The sequence below is a fragment of the Bos indicus genome, chromosome 15, assembly GCF_029378745.1.
Source record: "Bos indicus isolate NIAB-ARS_2022 breed Sahiwal x Tharparkar chromosome 15, NIAB-ARS_B.indTharparkar_mat_pri_1.0, whole genome shotgun sequence".
Taxonomy (NCBI): domain Eukaryota; kingdom Metazoa; phylum Chordata; class Mammalia; order Artiodactyla; family Bovidae; genus Bos; species Bos indicus.
Genome location: NC_091774.1, coordinates 77,217,377 through 77,238,603, shown reverse-complemented (window position 1 = coordinate 77,238,603; position 21,227 = coordinate 77,217,377). Strand labels below are relative to the sequence as shown.

Below are 21,227 nucleotides of genomic sequence, written 5' to 3'. Positions count from 1 at the left end.
TAAAACGGCAACTGCAAGGCCGTAAGCCCCCTCAGGAATGGTTGCAGAGGTATTTGCAATTTAGAATCCTCATCCACTTCCTTTTTTTTTTTTTTTTAAACATTCTTTTCCATTATGGTTTATCACAGGACACTGAATATAGAGATCGTGCTATACAGTAGGACCTTGTTGTTATCCATCCTATAAAAATAGTTTACATCTCATCAGCTTCTTGAAAGTACCAACAGCACTTCTACTGGTGCTTCTTGGGTATAAATGTTAGAGCTGCTACTCCGTGGTGTCTTGCAGAGATACTGTCTTGACTTTCCCTTCCCCAAAGCAAAGTCAAGAGGCCTCCAGCTTTGCTGCCAGTATGAGAGTCGCCTGCACAGTTGTGCAGTGCTGACAGCCCAGACTACCACCAGTGGGGAGTTAAAGATTTGATGTGGTTGTACGTATATTTTGTTGGTAGAGCTTTAAGGTAGGAGACTAGACATAAGGAAGAGAAGCTCCCAAATTTTATATTGTCAAAGAAGAATCTTTCCACTTGTACAGAACAAAGTTGGCTGCCCATTACATAATAGCTTTCAGAGTTCTTTTAAGAGTAAATTTTTACTCTTCTTCTTTGGGACTGTGACTCCTTTGTTTTCCTTTTTTTCCACCCTTTGTAGGTTGTTGGAAAGGACACCAATGTCATGTTGGTAGCTTTGGCAGCAAAATGTCTTACTGGCCTGGCTGTTGGGCTAAGAAAGAAATTTGGACAATATGCAGGACACGTAAGTAACACTCCTTTTTCGATATAGATTAACAGTTTTATCAAAAATGGATGGCTAATTTGCTTTATGCTTTAAAACAGCTTTTGGCATAAGTTTTATTAGTACTAAGCATAGCTCATTAAAACATTTATTTTACAATAAAGATGTCAGTTGTAACTAAATTTACTAGCTTTATGTAGAAAATCAGGCACTTGACCTAAAGTACTTAATTGAGTTGATTTGCTTATTCATTTACTTACTAATATCCTGTTTTGCTCTTAAAATACGATGTACAGTATAACAGGATGAAATATAACTTGTGATAACCAGAACAGAGTAAAAATGAGAATAGGAAAGGCAGTATAAAACCAGAAATGAGATTAATGTATAAAATGTATAGTGTTTTTCTATTTTAAAAAATAATAGTTTACTTATATACTTGAGGTGGGGTTCCCTGATGGCTCAGCTGGTAAAGAATCTGCCTGCAATGCAAGAGACCTGGGTTTGATTCCTGGGTTGGGAAGATCCACTGAAGAAGAGAAAGGCTACCCACTCCAGTATTCTGGCCAGGAGAATTCCACGGACTGTGTATAGTCCATGGGGTTGCAAAGAGTCGAACACGACTGAGCGACTTTCACTTTCACATACTTGAGATGTTTTATGTAGGTTGCACTGTTGGTGATATATCAGTATATTATAAGAAACTCTTGACTAGAGACATTTGTTGAATATAAATTTGGAAGCACTCAAGTTTGGGATGTTTTCTTTAGTTCTGGCTTCTGTCAATTGATCTCTAAATCTTATCTGTATTACTTAGATTGGCTAAGCCTCCTGTAAATTGACTGTACTGAACTTTAGGGTTAACTTACTAGCCACTTGATCATTTGATTCCCTAGATTGACTTGAGAGTCTCCTAACAGTCTCTAGTCATGTGTCAGTTTATATTGTGAAGCAAACATCTAACCTCACTTAGTTATGGTATTTAGAGCTTGCTTACTCATAGCATTAAAAATAATTTCGGAGAACTTAACTAAAAAAAACAAGACACTACCAAATAAAAATAAATCGTGACTAGCTTGTTACCAGGGAAATAAAAATAAGGGTCTATACAACCCTTAGACATGTAAATCACAAATTGGAGTAAAATTATATTCAGTATTTTATAGCATTCATTACTTATTACATAGTGTCTGTATGTGTGTGTGTGTGTGCTATCAAATGTATTGATTAGCTTTGGTCAGTTTTGTGTTGGTCAGTTTTGTGTTGCTTAGAATATTTTATACTTTTGTATTAGAAATAATTTTTCAGCTGGAAAACAATTCTTAAAATACATTTTAATTTACTAATTTTATAGTTGATTATAGATGATTACCTAGCCCTCTAGTTTGAATTCTGATTCTGGCTTTCTGATTTTTGCGTGCAGCATAAAGACTATCTCTCGTGCTTTATAGTTTGGGGTATTTGTCCCCCCTTAAAATTATATACTATGTTTGATATCAAGTATGTTATTGTGGTTCAGCTTTATTTTCGTTATTTATAAACAACCTTTTAGCAATATATGTAAAAGTGAACTTTAGCTTTACAGCTATTAAAATATCTTGATTTTTTTGATTGGTGAAAGGCAAAATGGATAAAAAGTGAAGTCATGACTGTAGCCTGCCAGGCTCCTCTGTCCATGGGATTTTCCAGGCAACAATACTGGAGTGGGTTGCCATTGTCTTCTCCAGTAGATCTTCCTGACCTAGGGATCAAACCCGAGTCTCCCGCAGTGCAGGCAGACTCTTTACCATTTGTAAAAGCAAAACTAAAAAACAACAAAAAATCTCTACCACACTAAAACAAAACCACCAACTTATTTTATGTCATGTAAAGCCAAGGACTGACATTAAGATACATGACAATGCACATAGGTGGTGTGTCTTCTATGGATTGTTTCAGCAGCAGCGGGAAATATGGCATGATTGAGTTCCAGCTTTTAAAACACAACAGCAAAAAAACTCCCTGCCTCCCTACAAGACGCAGGGTGAGGGGACAGTTCTGGGTTGCCACTGGTGAAGCATTCAGTTTGCTGCTTTGCGTCACACTTCTCATTCTTTTATTCCCAGTTAATCATTATCTGTATATAATGTAAGTCTGCTAGACCATAAATTCGCAGCTTTCAGGACAGATACCTTGCACAGTTCTTAGGGAGGTTAAACAAATACTGTAGCCCAACACCCTGCTCTCTAACTAACATGCACACAGTGGGAGTGAAGTCTCAGGTGATGGATGGGAGAGGCAGGGGGTGGGTTCAGTCTCAACTATTAAAGCACCCTTCCCCAAACAAATCTAAATGATAGCTTAGTGTGATCATGGGATTTTGTCCATAAAACAAAGGAAAAAAAAAAAAAAAACTATCAAATGCCATAATCAATTGTATGGTAACAAATTAAAACTAGATTTTTGGTAGTGAGCATGCCGTAGTGTATGTATAAGTCAAATTATCATGTGGTACACATGAAACTTAAATAATGTTATGAAACAGTAAAAACAAATAAACAGTTTTATATTTTCCGTGGAAACTATATTTCTTCTGATCTGTATCACTTCCGTGAAATTTTTTTTAAAAAATGGGGTGGCAGGAGGTGCCATTGAGTTTTGCCATATATTGTTTTAGATCTTAAAAAATAACCTTAATTTGCCTGCTAGCACAGTGCCTGGTTACATATATTCAATACATGTTCTTGCTGCTAAGTCACTTCAGTCGTGTCCGACTCTGTGCGACCCCATGGATGGCAGCCGACCAGGCTCTGCCTTCCCTGGGATTCTCCAGGCAAGAACCCTGGAGTAGGTTGCCATTTCCTTCTCCAGTGCATGAGAGTGAAAAGTGAAAGTGAAGTCGCTCAGTCGTGTCAGACTCTTAGTGACCCCATGGACTGCAGTGCACCAGGCTCCTCCATCCATGGGATTTTCCACGCAAGAGTACTGGAGTGGGGTGCCATTGCCTTCTCCATACATGTTCTTGGGAGTCACTAAATGTTTAATGAATTAGTGATAATTTATAAGACAAAATAAGCATTATAAAAATTCTCAGATTTACTGATCTAAACTTAGTACTTGAATAGGAAATATTATTCTGATAAAACTTGCTATAATTTCTGGTACTGTTTCTTTTTTCTTTAGTGTAGTAAAGGGGCAGGAGACATCTCAGTCCAAGTGAGGTCTACCAGAGTCTTGAGTGAGGAGGAAGAATTATACACTATACCTGTTCCCCTACCCTAAATCCACTTAGTTGAGAATCATTTTGTCCAGTAAGAGTTATTACTGATAAAAAATGATTGTAAGGTTGCATGTAAGGTACAAATGCGAAAACAAAAGTTTGAGAAGCATTGCTGTGATGGTACAGGCATAAGATTGTTCCAGCATAAGATTCTTGTGCCCTTTAAGAAAGGAAGTGATTTTTTAATCCAACTTAGATGTTTACTTTTTTTTGTTTATTTTGGTAGATCCAGACATTGTTTTATTAAGTTTTATTAAGATATAACTTATATACTATAAAACTCACCTTCTCAAAGTATATAATTCAGTGGTTTTAGTATATCGATAAGGGTGTATTACCATAACCACTAATTCCAGAACATTTTCACCACCCCAAAAAAGAAACTCTGTATCTGTGAGCAGTCACTCCCCATTATCCCCTCCCTCTAGACCTTGGCAGCCACTAGTATACTTTCTGCCTCTGTGGATCTGATGTTTTGCATAGATGAAATAATACACGTGTGGTGTGCTCCTTTATGACTGACGTCTTTTTCTAGCATCATGTTTTCAAAGTTCATTCATGATGTAGCATGTATTAATTAGTATGTCATTTTTTTTCCCGAATATATTTCAACTGTTCACTTGTAAAGGTTGTACCAACCATTTTGGAGAAATTCAAAGAGAAGAAGCCTCAAGTGGTACAAGCCCTGCAGGAGGCAATTGATGCAATCTTCCTTACTGTAAGTTGAGTTTGTGGTTTTGTCTCAAGTAAAGTTTGTCAGTGTGATACTTTGATTGCTCTTTACAACTGAAAAAAGCTTATTCACCACATTTTCTTTCTAAAGACCACACTACAGAACATCAGTGAGGATGTTTTAGCAGTAATGGATAATAAAAATCCAACCATCAAGCAACAGACATCTCTATTTATTGCAAGAAGCTTCCGCCACTGCACTGCTTCTACCCTGCCAAAGAGCTTACTAAAGCCCTTTTGTGCTGCTCTACTGAAGGTATAGACTCTCTTTGAAATTGGGGGATTGTTTTATACCTAGGCAAGATTTTTTTTCTCTACTAATTGTATGCACTGACTACGTGACTATAGATTATTGTCTTTTGAGGAGCAGACCCTTTGTAGCTTTGGAAATTGAATCCAAAGTCTTGTACCATTTGTGTTCCCATTCTTGAAGAAAAGCATAAATTTATAATTCCCCTAACTACTAAAAATTTTATTTATGTGTCCCATAAACTGATATCAGCTATTAAGCTGAATCTGGTCAAGCACAGGCATCCAGTTGAGAGTCGTTGAAGATCATCTGCTTGTGAGGCATTTTGGATAGAGGGTGAGAGGAAGAGTAACTGTTAACTGGCAAAAAGAAAGCTAAGCTTAGTTTCTGTGAATTGTAAAAAGCAAATTCTTTATCTGACAACCCTCAGTCTGAAGTAGAATCAGTAATACCTGAAGTACCTTGTATTAAGATCATTCTGCTTATTTCCGGACTATAGCACATCAATGATTCTGCTCCTGAAGTCAGAGATGCTGCATTTGAAGCTTTAGGTACTGCTTTGAAGGTGGTTGGTGAGAAAGCAGTAAACCCATTCTTAGCTGATGTAGACAAACTCAAGCTTGATAAGGTAGGTTAATAATGGATTGTAATGAAATTGGAAAGCAGTCCTATCTCTGTGCATTCTAGGTTTGTCTACTGGTGTCCTTTTGATCAGAGTTTCTTGATTAGTAGAAATATTTTCAAATTATAAAAAATAAAATTGGACCAATCTTTAGAAGAAGTAAAAATGATATCTTAAGTTAATTTCATTTCTAATATCTGGAAAATTGCCTTTCTAAATATGAATGTCTACCACCAAAAGTGTGATTATTGTTTGTGTTAAATTTTGTATTGGAGTATAATTGATTTACAGTTGTATGGGTTTCTGCTGTACAGTAAAGTAAATCAGTTATTCATATATCCACTCTTCATTAGATTCTTTCCCATATAGATTATTAGAGTATTGAGTAGAGTTCTCTGTGCTCTACAGTAGGTTCTTATTAGTTATCTGTTTTTTATATAGTAATGTATATATGTCAATCCCAGTCTCCCAAATTATCTCCCCCCGTTTCCCCCACTAATCGTAAACTTGTTTTCTACAAAAATGTGATCATTATAAACTTCGTAAATTTTTCTTTGCATAGAAATATAATATCTACTGCCCAGAAAATATGGATAGTTTATCGTTGTTGAAAAGGAAGCTTTTCTGTCTGAATTCTCATGTAGTTGTGGTTTAAAAATGACTTAGTAATGTGGTGATTGTGTTTCAAAGTTGGGCTCAATAATGTCTATCTCAATTTTGTTTTCCAGATCAAAGAATGTTCAGAAAAAGTAGAGCTGGTACATGGTAAGAAAGCTGGACTTGCAGCTGACAAGAAGGATTTCAAGCCTGTGCCCGGAAGGGCGGCTGCTTCAGGGGCTGCAGGAGATAAGGACACAAAGGACGCCTCAGCACCCAAACCAGGACCTTTAAAAAAGGCGCCTGCTGCGAAGGTTAATTAATGACTTGGAAAATGGGGCTTAAAAACTAGAATGTAGTAAGGTAGGGTCTGGATCTCAGGTTCATAGTCATTCTTCAGTATGATTTTATTTGAGAGATGAACTCATTACAACATTCAGAATACAGCAGAGCATATTTCAATGAAGACAGAATATTCCAATAGTACATTTGGTTATTTGAAACCTGTATAGAGATAAAAATGATAATGAAGATATGGAAGTATATTTTAAGGCATCAGAAAGTATCATTAAATGATGAGATAGTGTGACTGGCCACTTAACATTAATAACGTCACCTTGGTCATTTTGCTAATAATGCTCCAAAGTTGCTGCACCAAGTTTCATTCTGTCAGGGCCTCCCCCCCGCACCCTCGCCTTGTGGTGTAGAAGGGGGGAAATGCTCAAGGGCAAATACGACTTTCTTACAGTGAACACTTTTCCTGGACTGGATTCTCTTAGGCATAAAGTTATCTGCTGCAAATGCTAGAAGTTTGATTCTCTTTCCTGCCCTGAACCCCAGCCTGGAATTAGGAGAAAAGAACTAATATTTAGTGAGCCTCACTTTGTGAAGCATTTTACCTACTTAATCTCATTTAATTGTCATAATAACCCTTGAGATAAGTGTTTTGTGATCCCTGTTTTTCCAGAAAAGCAAACTAGGGCTCAGCAAGGTTACGTGTCCTGCACGTGCTCTTACAGCTCACCTGTTTGTTTACTGTCTCTCCACACTGTACTACAAGCCTTCAAGGGGAGAGAGCTTATTACGGGTGACCCCTTGTGCACAGAAGAGGTTCTGGCATACAACAGGAATTCTGCATATATTTGTTGAATATCCAGAGTTGCAGAACTGGGATTTGAACCCAGGTATCTCTAGCTACAGAGCCTGTGTGCTCTCTTTCATGTTATGCTGTCTCTACAGTACTCTAGTATAGGGAGTTGGCAGCTGTTTTCTCCTTTCTCACCAACTCATGCCTCTCTGGACAGTGACCTGGGCACCACACCTTAAGACCTTTTCTTATCTTGCCGAACATTACCATGTTAGCTGGCTTTCTCTTATAAGGGATTCTTTTCCTTCCCCCCAAAATAAGCTGTGGATTGGGTAGGGAGGACCTGCTTTTGTTCTTTTGAAAAAATAAGTAGGACAATATCAGCCAATAAATCTACTAAGCCAATAAACGTATATGTGTTTTAAAAAAAGAAAGTAGAAGATTTGTTAACTGAGTTACTTCTCTAAACAGAGTACTATTACGGGAAAAGATCCAGAAAAGGTGTTGTAATAAATCAGAGTGTAAAAATTTCTACTTTTACAGTTAGAAAATAAATAAATTTCTCTTTATGGGGTAGTTACTCTGAATCAGCACAGTTACTGCTAATGTGAACTGGCAAGTGTTAGAGGTTTTCTTTGATTAAAAACCAGCATCTTAGTTTTGCTCATTACCCCACTTAAAAGCTCAGAGTATGTTCAAGATAACAGTGGTTTCAGAACAGGTCTGCATGTTCAAGACTAATTTGGTCCTTTGTCATTTTATCTTTTTCTTTTTAGGTTTAGGCATTTCTTAACCTTTAGGCATTGCTTAACGGATACCCAAAATAGGTAGAGGAGTGATGTGTGTTGGCATATTCATGTTACTGCCCATGACTCTGTACCTTATTATAAACTGCTATTTTCTTGCGACTGTTCAAAACTGGGGTGAAATAAACTTAAATCAAGATATTTAAATAGAGTATTAGTGGATAGAATCCAGTGGGTACAATAAAAAGTATATAGGTGAAATAAATCAAGATATTTAAATAGAGTATTAGTGGATAGAATCCAGTGGGTACAATAAAAAGTATGACCAACTGAAGTTTATTCCAGGATTGCAAGGATAGTTTGATATTAATATTAGAAAAATCACTGACTTGATAGATCAAAAGAAATCTAATTTCAGACATTGAAAAGGAACATAATAAACTTCAGTATGTCTTCTTGATAAAAACTGTTAACCATAAAGAAATGGATGGAACTTTGACATGATTAAATATATCATTTTTATAGATTATATGAGTATATTCTTGGGAAACCCAAGCAAGTCATCTGGAAAACTTTTATGAAACAATAAAAAAAAATTCAGTGAGATAGCCATCTTCAACATAACTAGAACACTCACTGAAATTGGCACAGCACCTCTTTTCCTTCACAAAGCAGATAGTTCTACAGTGAATAATAATATAATCTCATGTTACTGGAGTTCCTTGTGGTCAAATACTGAGTAAATATTATAACTCAGGAACTGTCCTTTACTAGTGTAGGAAAGATCTAGAGGCATTTTAGGCACCAAACATTAATTCTCAAATTAATCTGTAAATACATATAGTATAAAACCAGTTCATCATTTGTATTTCATTAGTCTCAATTAGCTCATTTAGAATTTGAGGTTCTTAATACAGCTTCTATAGATTTCCCCATGAGTGATCTTCAGGAAGTCAGTCTACCCTTGAAATTGCTAAATTCTGTGGGCAAAAAAAAATATGGTTTTTTTTGTTGTTGGTTGAGTGATCCCTCATTTTAATCAGATTTGTCTAAGAATGTCTAAGAATCACTATTCTGAATCCTTACCTGGTTTAATGTTTTTCTGTTCACTTTTAGCCTGGCGGGCCACCAAAGAAGGGAAAACCGGCTGCTCAAGGAGGCACAGGAGGCACTGGGACCAAGAGCAAGAAAGCAGTAGAGACTAAAGAAATGGTGGAGCCTGAGCTCTCGGTCAGTCTTACACAGCATGCCTCACAGTCGGGACAGCACACAGTCAGTGCCTTCGAGGAGATTCGAGTTCTTTCTTTGCTGAACTCTATAACATGGTTAATTGATACCTTTTTAACTTACTGAAACCATGCCTTGGACAAACTTCCCCTTTATAGTGGTGTAATAGAATCCTCAGATACTAAAGCACACCTATGGGAGTGTCCTTGTGGTTTTAGTTGGAGTATTCCTACATTCTTTTCTTCTGTTTCCTTAAGCAATTATTAGTGTTAATGTTTTGTATCTTACAGATCGAAGTATGTGAAGAAAAAGCTTCAGCTGTCCTTCCTGCTACCTGTATACAGCTTCTCGACAGCAGTAACTGGAAGGAAAGGCTGGCCTGTATGGAAGAGTTCCAGAAGGTGGGCGCACGAGGATGAGTTGAATGTGAAAGAAAATTACATTATAGAGAAGTGATGACTTGGCCGGTGAAGGACTAGCCCTAATTGCTGTGTTTTATAACCAGTGAGCATGTTTGATGGATGTTAACTAAAGATGAGGCAGCGTTTTTGTTTGCTTTTTAGCAGTGTTGGGTTTATCTTTCAACATCTGCTTTCTGTGGCTTCTGTCAGTTCATAACTTAGTGCTTACTCAAGAAAATTAGGTTTGTTCTGAATTATAAGACTTACATGAATTTTAATATTATATGGTATTAAACCTACTTGTCAAACAGGTCTCTTCACTTAAACCACCCCTCATCGATTTTCTATGTTTCCCTTTTTGTTGTCATGATTCTTAGAAGACTAGACATTATTACTTGGTATGATAAGCTTCTTTAAAAAAAAAGTCTGTGTTGGACAGGAGCACAGCAGTTCATTTTGGCACACACTCTTTGGTTCTGATGAGGAGGGGTGTGGAGAAACTGAAAGAATCCTGAGACTTCAGCCAGGAGACCTGGCTTCCAGTCCTGCATCCACCACTCAGATTTAGACCTGAATTTGTGCTTCTTTGAAACCTGTATTTATACACGTCTAATCTACTCTACTATGCTCTATTTTTAGGAAAATCAAATAAGTCAAAATATATATAAACAGTTTCTGCCATACACTACGCAAATTGAAATTGTTAACGTTACTTTCCATGGGGCAAACTTTGTGAATTCCTGAAATGTGGGGGAAAAAGAGTTTCGGTGGCATCACTATTAACAACCATATGCCAAACATCCACCTCAAGAAACAAAGCATTATAACAGAAAATAAATAAGCTCTCTCTGTGACCCACCTCATTTCCATTCCCCTCCCTCCTTTAGAGGTAAACACTTCCTTGATTCTGGATATGCTCTTCCCTTGGAACTCATTCTTAATCCCTTAATTCTCTTACTATCTCGTGTTACTTCAAGGCTGTTGAACTAATGGACCGAACTGAAATGCCTTGCCAGGCATTAGTGAGGATGCTGGCCAAGAAACCTGGATGGAAAGAAACTAATTTTCAGGTATTTTTAAATTAGAGATTTAATGTCTTTTATTGAAGTAATTTCCATTACATCATCCTATGGAGTATTAGGTATAGTTTGGTAATGATTTAAGTCATTCAGACACCGTGTCATCTAATTTTAAATGAATGATAGAATGTATGCATTTTGATTAAACACTAACTCTAACTTCGTACATTTAGGAGTGTGTGTGTGTGTGTGTGTGTGTGTGTATAAATAAGTATTTGTGTATATATACACACAAATACTTATTGTTTGCTAATTCATATACATGCATTTTTCTCATTATTTAGAGGGCCTAGAAGCCCTCTACTCTCATCTAGAGAGGAAAAACAATGAAATAGCTTTCTTATTTCTTTGGATAAAAAGTAAATGTAATCGTTAAATTGCTGATAAAAAATGACCGCATAATCAGTTTAACTCATTAACTGATACTAGAGATGAAGTTGAGCAGTGCCATTTTCTAGTCTTAAAAAGTAGGTGTAAAGGGAGATGTGGGAAAGTGATACATGAAGGAGAATGAGAAGAGTTTTCTCCTCCTCTAGATGGTAGATGAAAGTTTGAAATGTATCAGGTTTATTTCTGGGTCCCTGCTAGTCTCCTCTTTACTTCTGTGCTGCCACCTCTTGTTCTCCATTCAGGATCCTTAGTTCCCAAGCACACTGTTCTTAGCACTGCATTATAGAGCACCTCATCTGTGCCGTCCAGTGCTCAAAGGTTTCCCATGCCAAGCAGTTCCTTTGCTGCCTTCTTCCCCTCACACCACCACTTTTAAAATTCTCCCAATGCAGCTTCTCACATAGTTGAAGGAAGCACACCTGACTTGAGCTGATAGCCCTCTGGGTGTTAGATCCATAACAAGAGGCAATTTTATTTTATTTTATTTTTATAATAACTTCCTGAGCATATAGCACTCTTTTAGAGGGTACAGTGGAGCTGTTTTTAGTCTATTCACATAGCTCTGCAGCTCCTACCACGATGTAATTTTAGAATATTTTCATCGCCCCCCCAAAAAAGCCCCATACCTATCAGCAGCCACTCACTATTCCTCCCCAAGTCTCCACCCCTAGTCCCTGGCAACTATTAATCTACTTTTTCTGTGTATCACTTCTCCTGGACATTTCATAAATGGGATGATGTGACTTTCTGTGTCTGACTTTTCCTTAGCATAATGTTTTCAAGGTTCATCCATATTGCAGCATGTATCAACTCTATGGTCTCTCAGTGCTGAACAGTACTCCTTGTGTGGATGTGTAACTTTTATTGACCCATTCGTAAGTCGATGGGCATTTGCGTTGTTTCTGCTTTGGAGTTGTTGGAAGTAATGCTGCTGTGCATATTCATGAGCAGGTTTTCATGTGAACACACGTACATACCTAGAAGCACAATTGCTAAGGCTTATGATAACTCTGGGTTTAACTTCTCGAGGAACTGCCAAACCTTATTCATACTAGCAGTGCAAGAGAGCTGAGCTCCTGTTTCTCTGCTTCCTTGCCAACACCTGTTTTTTAAATATTCAAACAGGACAAAGGAAAACATTTATGGTCAAAAGGGTCTGAAATCCCAAACATCTGCCATCTTCACTTTAACATCTTTAAATTGTTTTTCACAGTTCCTTCCATTCCTCCTGTTAAAAATCTACAAGTCCTTTAAATCTCTCAATTTCTGGGGTGGAGAGCGGGGGGCCAGTGTATGTTTGTGTATACATGAGGGTTGTAATTTTTTTTGTGGGAAACTCTTATTAGGACTCTGAGTTTGTATGGTCATTTATTATGGATTTCAGAATGTGCACTCAGTACTGGATGCAAATAACCATAAGAGGAGGAGAATATAGAAATTACGTTTTTCCATTCATAAACTTCACACAATAACATTGCTTGTTAGTATTTTAAAACATTGAGTGGTTTGGTTTTTTTGTCTTAGCTACTTTAAAATTGTAAATTTAAAAATTTAAAATCAGCTACTTTGGTTGATAATAATTAAAGGATAAAAATTATTTTGTTTCTTGGTCTAAAATTTGATTCTAGTTTGGTCATGTTCTCAGCTGTCCCTAACTGTTACATCTGCAGGCTACTATAAAAATAAGTAAATAGATAAATATTTAGGGGGAATTCCCTGATGGTTCAGTGGTTAGGACTTTGTGTTCTCACTGCCAAGGACCTGAGTTCAATCCCTGATCAGGGAACTAAGATCCTACAAGCCACATGGCATAGCCTGCAGAAGAAAGATGTCTTTGGCTTACTTATAATTTCCTGATACTTACCCTTGTTCAGGTGATGCAAATGAAGCTTCACATAGTTGCTTTGATTGCCCAGAAGGGAAATTTTTCCAAAACTTCAGCACAGATCGTCTTGGATGGACTTGTAGACAAGATTGGAGATGTGAAATGTGGGAACAATGCTAAAGAAGCTATGACAGCAATAGCTGAAGCGTGTGTGTTGCCGTGGACAGCTGAACAGGTTAGTGACGGAGTGCTCTTTCTTCAGGTTTCCCCACTTTTCCCCCCAGTTTTAATTTAAGGTTATTAGTTAAACTTTAGTTCTTTTCTTCTCAAGTAAAACCACTCTGATACTGCATTTTAATTTTTACCTTTAGTAATAACTGTTGTATGATAATTAAAATTGTCTTAGTCAAGAATATTCTATTAAGGATGAGAGTAGTTTTCTCTTATGACATTATAAGAGACCACCAATGAAAAGTTGTGAACTGTCCGGAATTCCTTTTTAATTTTTATTGAAGTAGGGTTGGTTCACAGCCCTGTCAGAACGCTCTTAACACTGCTGCCGCTTACCGTGTTTTCTCAAGTGAAACATTTCTGAGGTGTTGCTGTAGCATCGGAAAAGGCATGCTCAGTCCACTTCTACCTTAATGTCAAGCCGTGGTTCTACAAGAAATATGAGAGAAAACTCAGATCTGTTTGTTTTTTCGTATGTTTGTTTTTCTGTTCCAGGTTATGTCAATGGCGTTCTCACAGAAGAATCCCAAGAATCAATCAGAAACTCTGAACTGGCTATCAAATGCAATAAAAGAATTTGGTTTTTCTGGGTAAGTCAGAAAGAAATCAAGTACTTGTTTTGCCACTCTCTTAACTGGTGATTATATTTGTTGTAGCTATCTCTGCTTATTTCTGAGAAGCCAGAGCACGATTGTCTAATTTATATAAAACAAAACTACCTTTGTTCCTAAAAAGCCTGTATTGGCTTGTTCTCCTGCATTTTGATATCCACTAACATTAGGGTTCTCTAAGTTATTTTTCTTTGGTATTTATGATTGATCCACAGAAAAGCCAGTTCCAAGGATTTGTAGTTAAATACATTTGAAAATTACTATATAAAATCACATTTGTTTAGAAATCTGTAGTGCACTTTGGAAAATTAAACGCTCTTAGAAGTCCTGCAATAAAGGCGCTTGTTTCTTTACTTTTATTAATTTATTTGGCTGCATCGGGCCTTAGTTGCAGCACACAGGATCTTTCGTCGCGGCATGTGGACTCCAGAGCCCACAGGCTCAACAGCTGCAGTGTGCAGGCCTAGTTGCTCTGCGGCACGTGGGATCCCAGGTCCCCGACCAGGGATTGAATCCCTCTCCTCCGCACTGCACGGTGGATTTCAACCTCTGGACCCCAAGGGAAGTCCCACAGACGCTTGTTTAACCCACTCTTTCCCAAAGTTATTTGCTTGTTGCACACATCGGTTACAGTAGTCTCCCCTTGTCTGGTTTCTCCTTCCACAGTTTGTTACCTGCAGTCAACAACAGTCAAAAAATACTAAATGGAAAGTTTCAGAAATAAACAATTCATAAGTTTTAAATTGTGGACTATTCTGAGTCACATGATGAAATCTCACTCTGTCCTGCTCAGGGTATGATTCATGCCTTTGTCCAGTGGGTTCCCCCGTTAGTCACTGAGGCGCTCTCTCAGTTATCAGCTCACCTCTGTGGTGTTGCAGTGCTCCTGTCCAGGTAACCCTTATTTTACTTAGTAATGGTCCCAAAGGGCGAGAACAGAGATGCTGGCAATTTGGAAATGCTAAAGAGACGGTGCAAAGTGCTTCCTTTACATGACAAAGGGTAAGTTCTTAACTCAGTAAGGAAAGAGGAAAATAATGTGCTAAGGTTGCTAAGATCTACAGTAAGAGCAAATCTTCTATCAGTAAATTGTAAAGGAAAAAGAAATTTCACACCTCAAACTGCAAGCATTGTAACTGCTTAGTTAAGATAGAAAAGGCATTAAATTTGTGGATGCAAGGCATGAGCAGAAAATGTCATTGATGGGTATGTGTTCCACCCAAAAGCATGGAGTCTATGTGAGGACTTCAGTAAGGAATGCCATGAAACAAGTGACACCAAGGCATTCACTGCAAGTAAGAATGGTTAGACGGATTCAGAAACAGGTTTGGACTGAAAAATATAATAATTACTGGAGTGGCTGCATTTACCCGTGGAGCATCTGCTGCCACATTTCTAGTAGACTTGAAAAAATTGATTAAGGAGAAAGACCACATTGCCATAATTTGTATTACAGTATATTATTATAATCATTCTATAATTATAATTTATCTCTTACTGTTCATAAATTTATAAATTGTAAACTAATTTATAAATTAAACTTTATCATAGATACAAATGTATAGGGGAAAAAATACTCTATATAGTACTATCCATACCTTCAGATATCCACAGAGGGGTCTTGGAATGCATCCCTCCCAGATAAGGACGGACTACAGTGTTTTATTTAACAAAATTTTATACAGCTTACTTTATGCCAGGCACTGTCAAATAATAATTCATTTGATTTAATCATCATAAAAACCATGTGAGGTATGTTCTCTTCCTTTTATAGATGAAGAAACTAGGGCAAAGAAAGTGATCTGCCCAAGTCACAGCTGCTGCTGCTGCTGCTGCAGTGGCAAAAGCCAAAATTTGAACCCAGGTATTCTGGCTCTGAGAGGAAAGACTCTAACTGTTGTTCTATGCTGCCTTTCTCTGTCCCCTGATGCTTTTCACATGTTCTCAATAGGCTGCTTGCAGTGTTCTCAGTTCCACCAAACAAAGACACAATACTCTAGAAATTATGTGTTTTTGACCATGCCACGTGACTTGCAAGATCTTAGTTCCTTGATCGGGGATTGAACCCAAGCCCTTGGCAGTGAGAGTACCAAGTTCTAACCATTGGACCACCAGGGAATTACCTAGAACGTATCATTTAAGTGTTATTCAGGCAAAGAATTGTTTGTTATGTCAGTATCTGTGGTGTCCTCCTGTAGTTGAGGATATTGTTATAATCCCTTCACAACTGTAGAATCGTTGATGTAAAAACTACCTTTTGGCATGAATGACATAAAAGCCGTGTGAATATTTTCCTCTTTTTAATTCATCTGTGATCTGTCATTTATTCAACAACTACATATTGAGTACCTGTGATATTCTAGTCATTTGTTCCAGGCCCTCAGGAATACAGTATGGTCAAGATTAAATTCCTGTTTTCATGGAGCTTATTTGAGTAAGGGGAGATGACAGTAAACAATAAAAAATACATCAGGAAGTATAAGAACAATGGAGTAAAAATAAAGCCAGATAGGGGGTTAGTGGTAACACCTTGGAGGGTTTAGTGTAGTGTTATTTTCTGTAAGACAGAAATCCTTTCTGAAATAACACCTGTGAGACATACCTTGAGGACATGAGGGGCTGATGGTAACAGTCGGGTAGTTAGTTCTTCAGAATGCAGCGGGAGCGGACTGAGTGAGGGAGATGGGAGTGGTAGGAGAGAAAGCTCAAAGAAGAACAGGGGGCAGGTCCTGTAGAGCCTCAGAGTTTTGAATAAATTGGAAACCATTAGAGGGTTCTGAGCAGAAGATTAACAGGGTTGTTTAGACTACAGTCAGAATAGATGGGATCAAGGACAGGAGCAGGGAGACTAATTAGAAATAATTCTGTCAGGGAATTATATTGGCTTGGAAGTGTTATGACTTAGAATATATTTTGAAAGTAAAACTAAACAGGATACTGTGCTTGAGAGAGCGAGGAGTCAAGGCTGACTGAGGAATTTTCAAAGAAGGCTGGGAGCAACTGAAAGGATGAAGTAACTGTTTACCGAGATAGGGAAGATGAGGAGAAGAACAGGTTTGGGGGTTGGGGCATGGACAGTCAGGAGTTTGGTATTGACAGATGTAGAACATCTACTCGGAGAAGGCAATGGCACCCCACTCCGGTACTCTTGCCTGGCAAATCCCATGGACAGAGGAGCCTGGTGGGCTGCAGTCCATGGGTCGCACAGAGTCGGACATGACTGTGCGACTTCACTTTCACTTTTCACTTTCATGCATTGGAGAAGGAAATGGCAACCCACTCCAGTGTTTTTGCCTGGAGAATCCCAGGGACGGGGGAGCCTGGTGGGCTGCCGTCTATGGGGTCGCACAGAATCGGACACGACTGAAGCGACTTAGCAGCAGCAGGACATCTACTAGACATAAAAATGGAAATGTCACAAAGGCAGTTCGATGTACGATTCTGTGGATTTAGGCATAAATTAACGTATCGATAGTATTTAAAGCTAGCTTTAGATGAGTGTAGAAAGAGAGTAAGTCAAATTCAGGACGTATCTAAAGGAAGCCAGTTCTGGAGTCTAGCTTTAGAAAACCCCAGTGAGTGTGTTGAGGGTTTCATTTGTTTGTTTTTAATTCTAAGTATTATTTCTTCTAGGCTGAATGTGAAAGCTTTCATTAGCAATGTGAAGACAGCTCTTGCTGCAACAAACCCAGTGAGTACATAGCAGCACATATAGGACAGAACAGCCGTCTTCGTGGCTCTGTTCTGATCTGAAAGGTTCTCTTTGTTCTGCCAGGCTGTGAGGACGTCTGCCATCACTCTGCTTGGTGTGATGTATCTGTACGTTGGTCCTTCTTTGCGAATGTTCTTTGAGGATGAGAAGCCTGCCCTCCTATCCCAGATAGATGCAGAATTTGAGAAGGTAAAGGTTTCACAGATGATTCAATCCATAGTTGACTTGAGAATGTTTATATGGTTAAGTTTAAACTTTTAAACGTTTGAAATGAAGAATATGTATGTATGTGCATTTATATATATATAAAGTATCACTGGGAAGAGTTCAAAAGAAATGGATGACCTTGCGAGGAAGAGAGCAAGATAGCTATAATACAGGATGGGACATTTTCCCCTTGGAATCCTTTGTAGCTTTGACATATCAAACATTTTTAAAAAATTACATATTCAAAAAGCACACTAAATGTAACAATTTTTTAAAAATAAACTTGTCCTTCCTTGAATAAACTTTCTAGTTGAAATTGCTAAATTTTGACTGCTCTGTATTGTGTTGGACGTACAAGTCACAACACAGCTTTATGGTTGAGAAGTCAGATTCTAATAGGTGTGTATCAAAATACCTTTTGTCACTTGGTCTCAGAATTGAAGTCTAAGTCTAATTAAAATATGTGCCGTGTGAATACTGTGTTATGAGGAAACATGAGAGTTTGACACAAGCACCATCCTCTCACCAGTTTGCTCTCACATTCTTCATTGAGTTTATTAGCCTCACTGACTTATCTGTGTGTAGATGCAGGGACAGAACCCACCGGCTCCAACCAGAGGGATTTCTAAACACAGCACAAGTGGGACAGACGAAGGGGAAGATGGAGATGAACCAGATGACGGGGGCAGTGATGCTGTGGATCTTTTGCCAAGGACAGAAATCAGGTTTACTGCTAATGATTTCTTCATGGTGCCTTCCACTTCTTAGTCAAGGGGACTTTCATGACATTCTTTTAGGCGTCAGGAATTAAGGATTCTGTCTTCTGTGTTTTTTCAGTGATAAAATCACTTCAGAGTTGGTGTCTAAGATTGGTGACAAGAATTGGAAGATCAGGAAAGAAGGCCTTGATGAAGTAGCAGCTATTATCAATGAAGCAAAATTCATCCAGCCAAACATAGGTGAACTTCCAACAGCCTTGAAGGGTCGACTCAATGATTCAAATAAAATCTTGGTACGTAGAACATGCCTCTCCTCGAAATAGAGACACAAATGTAGAGAACAAACTAGACACTAAAGAGGAAGGGAGGGGTGGGGTGAATTGGGATATTGAGATTGATATATAGACATATATTATACATATATATATGTATGTATAAAATATATAACTATTTTAATAAATAGAACCAATTTATTAAAACAGAACCTCCTGCATGGTACAGAGAACTCTATTCATTGCTCTGTGGTGACCTAAATGGGAAGGAAATCCAAAAAAGAGATGATATATGTAAACATACAGCTGGTTCACTTTGCTGCACAGCAGAACTAACACAACATTATAAAGCAACTATACTCCAGTTAAGAAAAAAAGACCATATGCCTGTTTTTTTCCCTCTCCTCTCTCCCCCTCTGTAAGGGGCTCCTTTTCAGTAACCTTCACCAGTAAAAAAAGGAAAAAGAGAATGATCACTCTATTTAACTGAACTAGAAATAGCTTCCTTTCATTCTGAGTGTGCCTCAAGATTTGTTGGAAGATGGCAAGTTTATTAATCAAATTTTCAGGAACCTGACTTGCTGTTCACAAGACCTCTGATATTATTAAGTATTTGTATATAAAACTGCTTGTAATACAAACAAGCTTAATGTTTAATTTTTAGATTTGGATTTTTATGTCACATTTTTCTTAAACTAGGTGTTACCTTACTTTAAAATTAGAAAGCATTATACCTTCTATCTAAGGAGAAAGCATTGATATGTATTCTCCATTAGAAGATTAAGGGCACAGCAGTGCAGCATGCACAGTAAACGTCTAAATGGAGGTGTCTGTCGTTCATGTCAGACATCCCTGTAGGTCACCATGATGTAAGTGTTCAAGGAATAATTCCACATACTAAAGATGTAATTTATCAAGTTATGCTTTTAAAGGTTAATATAATGACAGTTCACTGAAATCTTGCTGTGTTTTATAATATCAACAGAAATTATGAATATCTGACATATTTCAAATAACCTCTGATACCCTAAAATGTATGGGGAACCCTTCCCAGAAAATTCCTGTAATTACTGTAAGTCTTCTTTCTTAAATGATTGGCCTCCATTTTGTAATCATAGAAATCACAACTCTCAGATCATTATATCAGAGGAATGAATATCATTGTTTATGCTTGTAATCTGTCTTTTAATCAAAGTTACACAGTGGAGTGTACAATGTTTTATTCTGACTGTGTGTGGTGTTCATACATGTTAATCAATAAAACTGAATGGCTTCTTGTAAAAAAAAAAAAAATTATAAAGCATTATAATCTAGTCTAAAATTCTAATACTCCATTTTTATGATGATTAATGGAGAGGCCATCACCTGAAAATTATTCAAAGCTGATTAGTATCATAACCAGCTGTTTGTTTTAAGTAGGCCAGAAACTTCTTACTGCATTGACCATATAGCAGCAGACTTCTGAAACTCTGGACACACTGCTGTGATTTGGACATAAGGTGCCGCTCTTCCCACGCAGGTGCAGCAGACGTTGACTATCCTCCAGCAGCTGGCAGTAGCCATGGGCCCCAACATCAAGCAGCATGTGAAGAACTTAGGAATCCCTGTCATCACAGTGCTTGGAGACAGCAAGGTATCCCTAATTCTCTTCACCACAGCTCCATTATGGAACAGCCAGCCACGACTTAGGCTAAGAATAATCCTTTTCTTATGCATAAGAGTGCGTGTAAACAGTCTTAAACTTTTTGTAGAGAAGAGACTACTGGAAGGAAAATTATAAAACATTTTTACCTCCCAGGCAGTATTAAGGTGACCACATACCTTGCTTACTAGCTTTGTGACTCTTAGATAAGTTACTTATCTTCTTTGTGGTTCAGTGCTTTATCTGTGGAATTTAATTCTTACAGGATTAAATAAGAGTCTGTACATAAAGTACCTGTATCTGCCTCATATAGTACATACTAAAAAATTGTTGCTATTATGATTATGATATCATTGTTTAAAGTATTGGTATAAAGAGTGAATAAACAAAAATTTTTAGATAATGTATTTTATTTTCTACCTTTTCCCCTGAAGTAGAGTACAGTCTTCTGGTACTTCAGTAAGATATTTGCAGTTGCACAGTCCTAGAATTTGTCTCAATGAAAATTATAAGCTCCTATATGTATCCATAGATTGAATATTTAAATGTCTATTTTGGTGTAATTCATTTAATTTAAGGAATTGGACTATTTTAATATTTTTCATGTCATTAAATCCTTCTTATTCTGTGAGTACAAGTTAATATAAAAACAAAATATTCAAATAGTTAATAATTTCAAGCTAACCATTATGAGTTTTCTAACACATAGAATTACATCCTTTAGCAAATAACCAGGGACATGAGAGTCCCCAGAGGTTCAGGAAACAAAACCTAGGGGTTTATTCCCCTAACATGATATTTTATGCCCAGTTCAATGTTTTGCCTAATTAACTAAGTATAGGATCGTTACAATTTAGAGTTTTAATTTCTACTTTACTTTGGAG

General features: G+C 37.5%; 1 protein-coding gene and 1 non-coding gene across 5 annotated transcripts in view; one reads left to right on the top strand and one right to left on the bottom strand.

Annotated features, from left to right (window-relative positions):
- The window catches only part of CKAP5 (cytoskeleton associated protein 5), a 105,171-nt gene that overhangs the window by 53,078 nt on the left and 30,866 nt on the right, over window positions 1-21,227 (top strand). For all 4 annotated transcript variants that reach the window (XM_019975167.2, XM_019975165.2, XM_070767642.1 and 1 more), the window contains exons 9-23: window positions 651-755; window positions 4,622-4,711; window positions 4,817-4,981; window positions 5,475-5,603; window positions 6,326-6,508; window positions 9,144-9,257; window positions 9,545-9,655; window positions 10,633-10,725; window positions 12,999-13,184; window positions 13,676-13,770; window positions 17,425-17,482; window positions 17,567-17,692; window positions 18,296-18,435; window positions 18,548-18,722; window positions 20,221-20,334. In XM_019975167.2, the coding sequence (XP_019830726.2) occupies window positions 651-755; window positions 4,622-4,711; window positions 4,817-4,981; window positions 5,475-5,603; window positions 6,326-6,508; window positions 9,144-9,257; window positions 9,545-9,655; window positions 10,633-10,725; window positions 12,999-13,184; window positions 13,676-13,770; window positions 17,425-17,482; window positions 17,567-17,692; window positions 18,296-18,435; window positions 18,548-18,722; window positions 20,221-20,334 (1,884 nt within the window). The remainder of the gene's footprint in view (window positions 1-650; window positions 756-4,621; window positions 4,712-4,816; window positions 4,982-5,474; window positions 5,604-6,325; window positions 6,509-9,143; window positions 9,258-9,544; window positions 9,656-10,632; window positions 10,726-12,998; window positions 13,185-13,675; window positions 13,771-17,424; window positions 17,483-17,566; window positions 17,693-18,295; window positions 18,436-18,547; window positions 18,723-20,220; window positions 20,335-21,227) is intronic.
- Window positions 15,837-15,909, bottom strand: TRNAE-CUC (transfer RNA glutamic acid (anticodon CUC)). The gene has a single exon. It is a non-coding gene; the product is annotated as a tRNA-Glu (tRNA).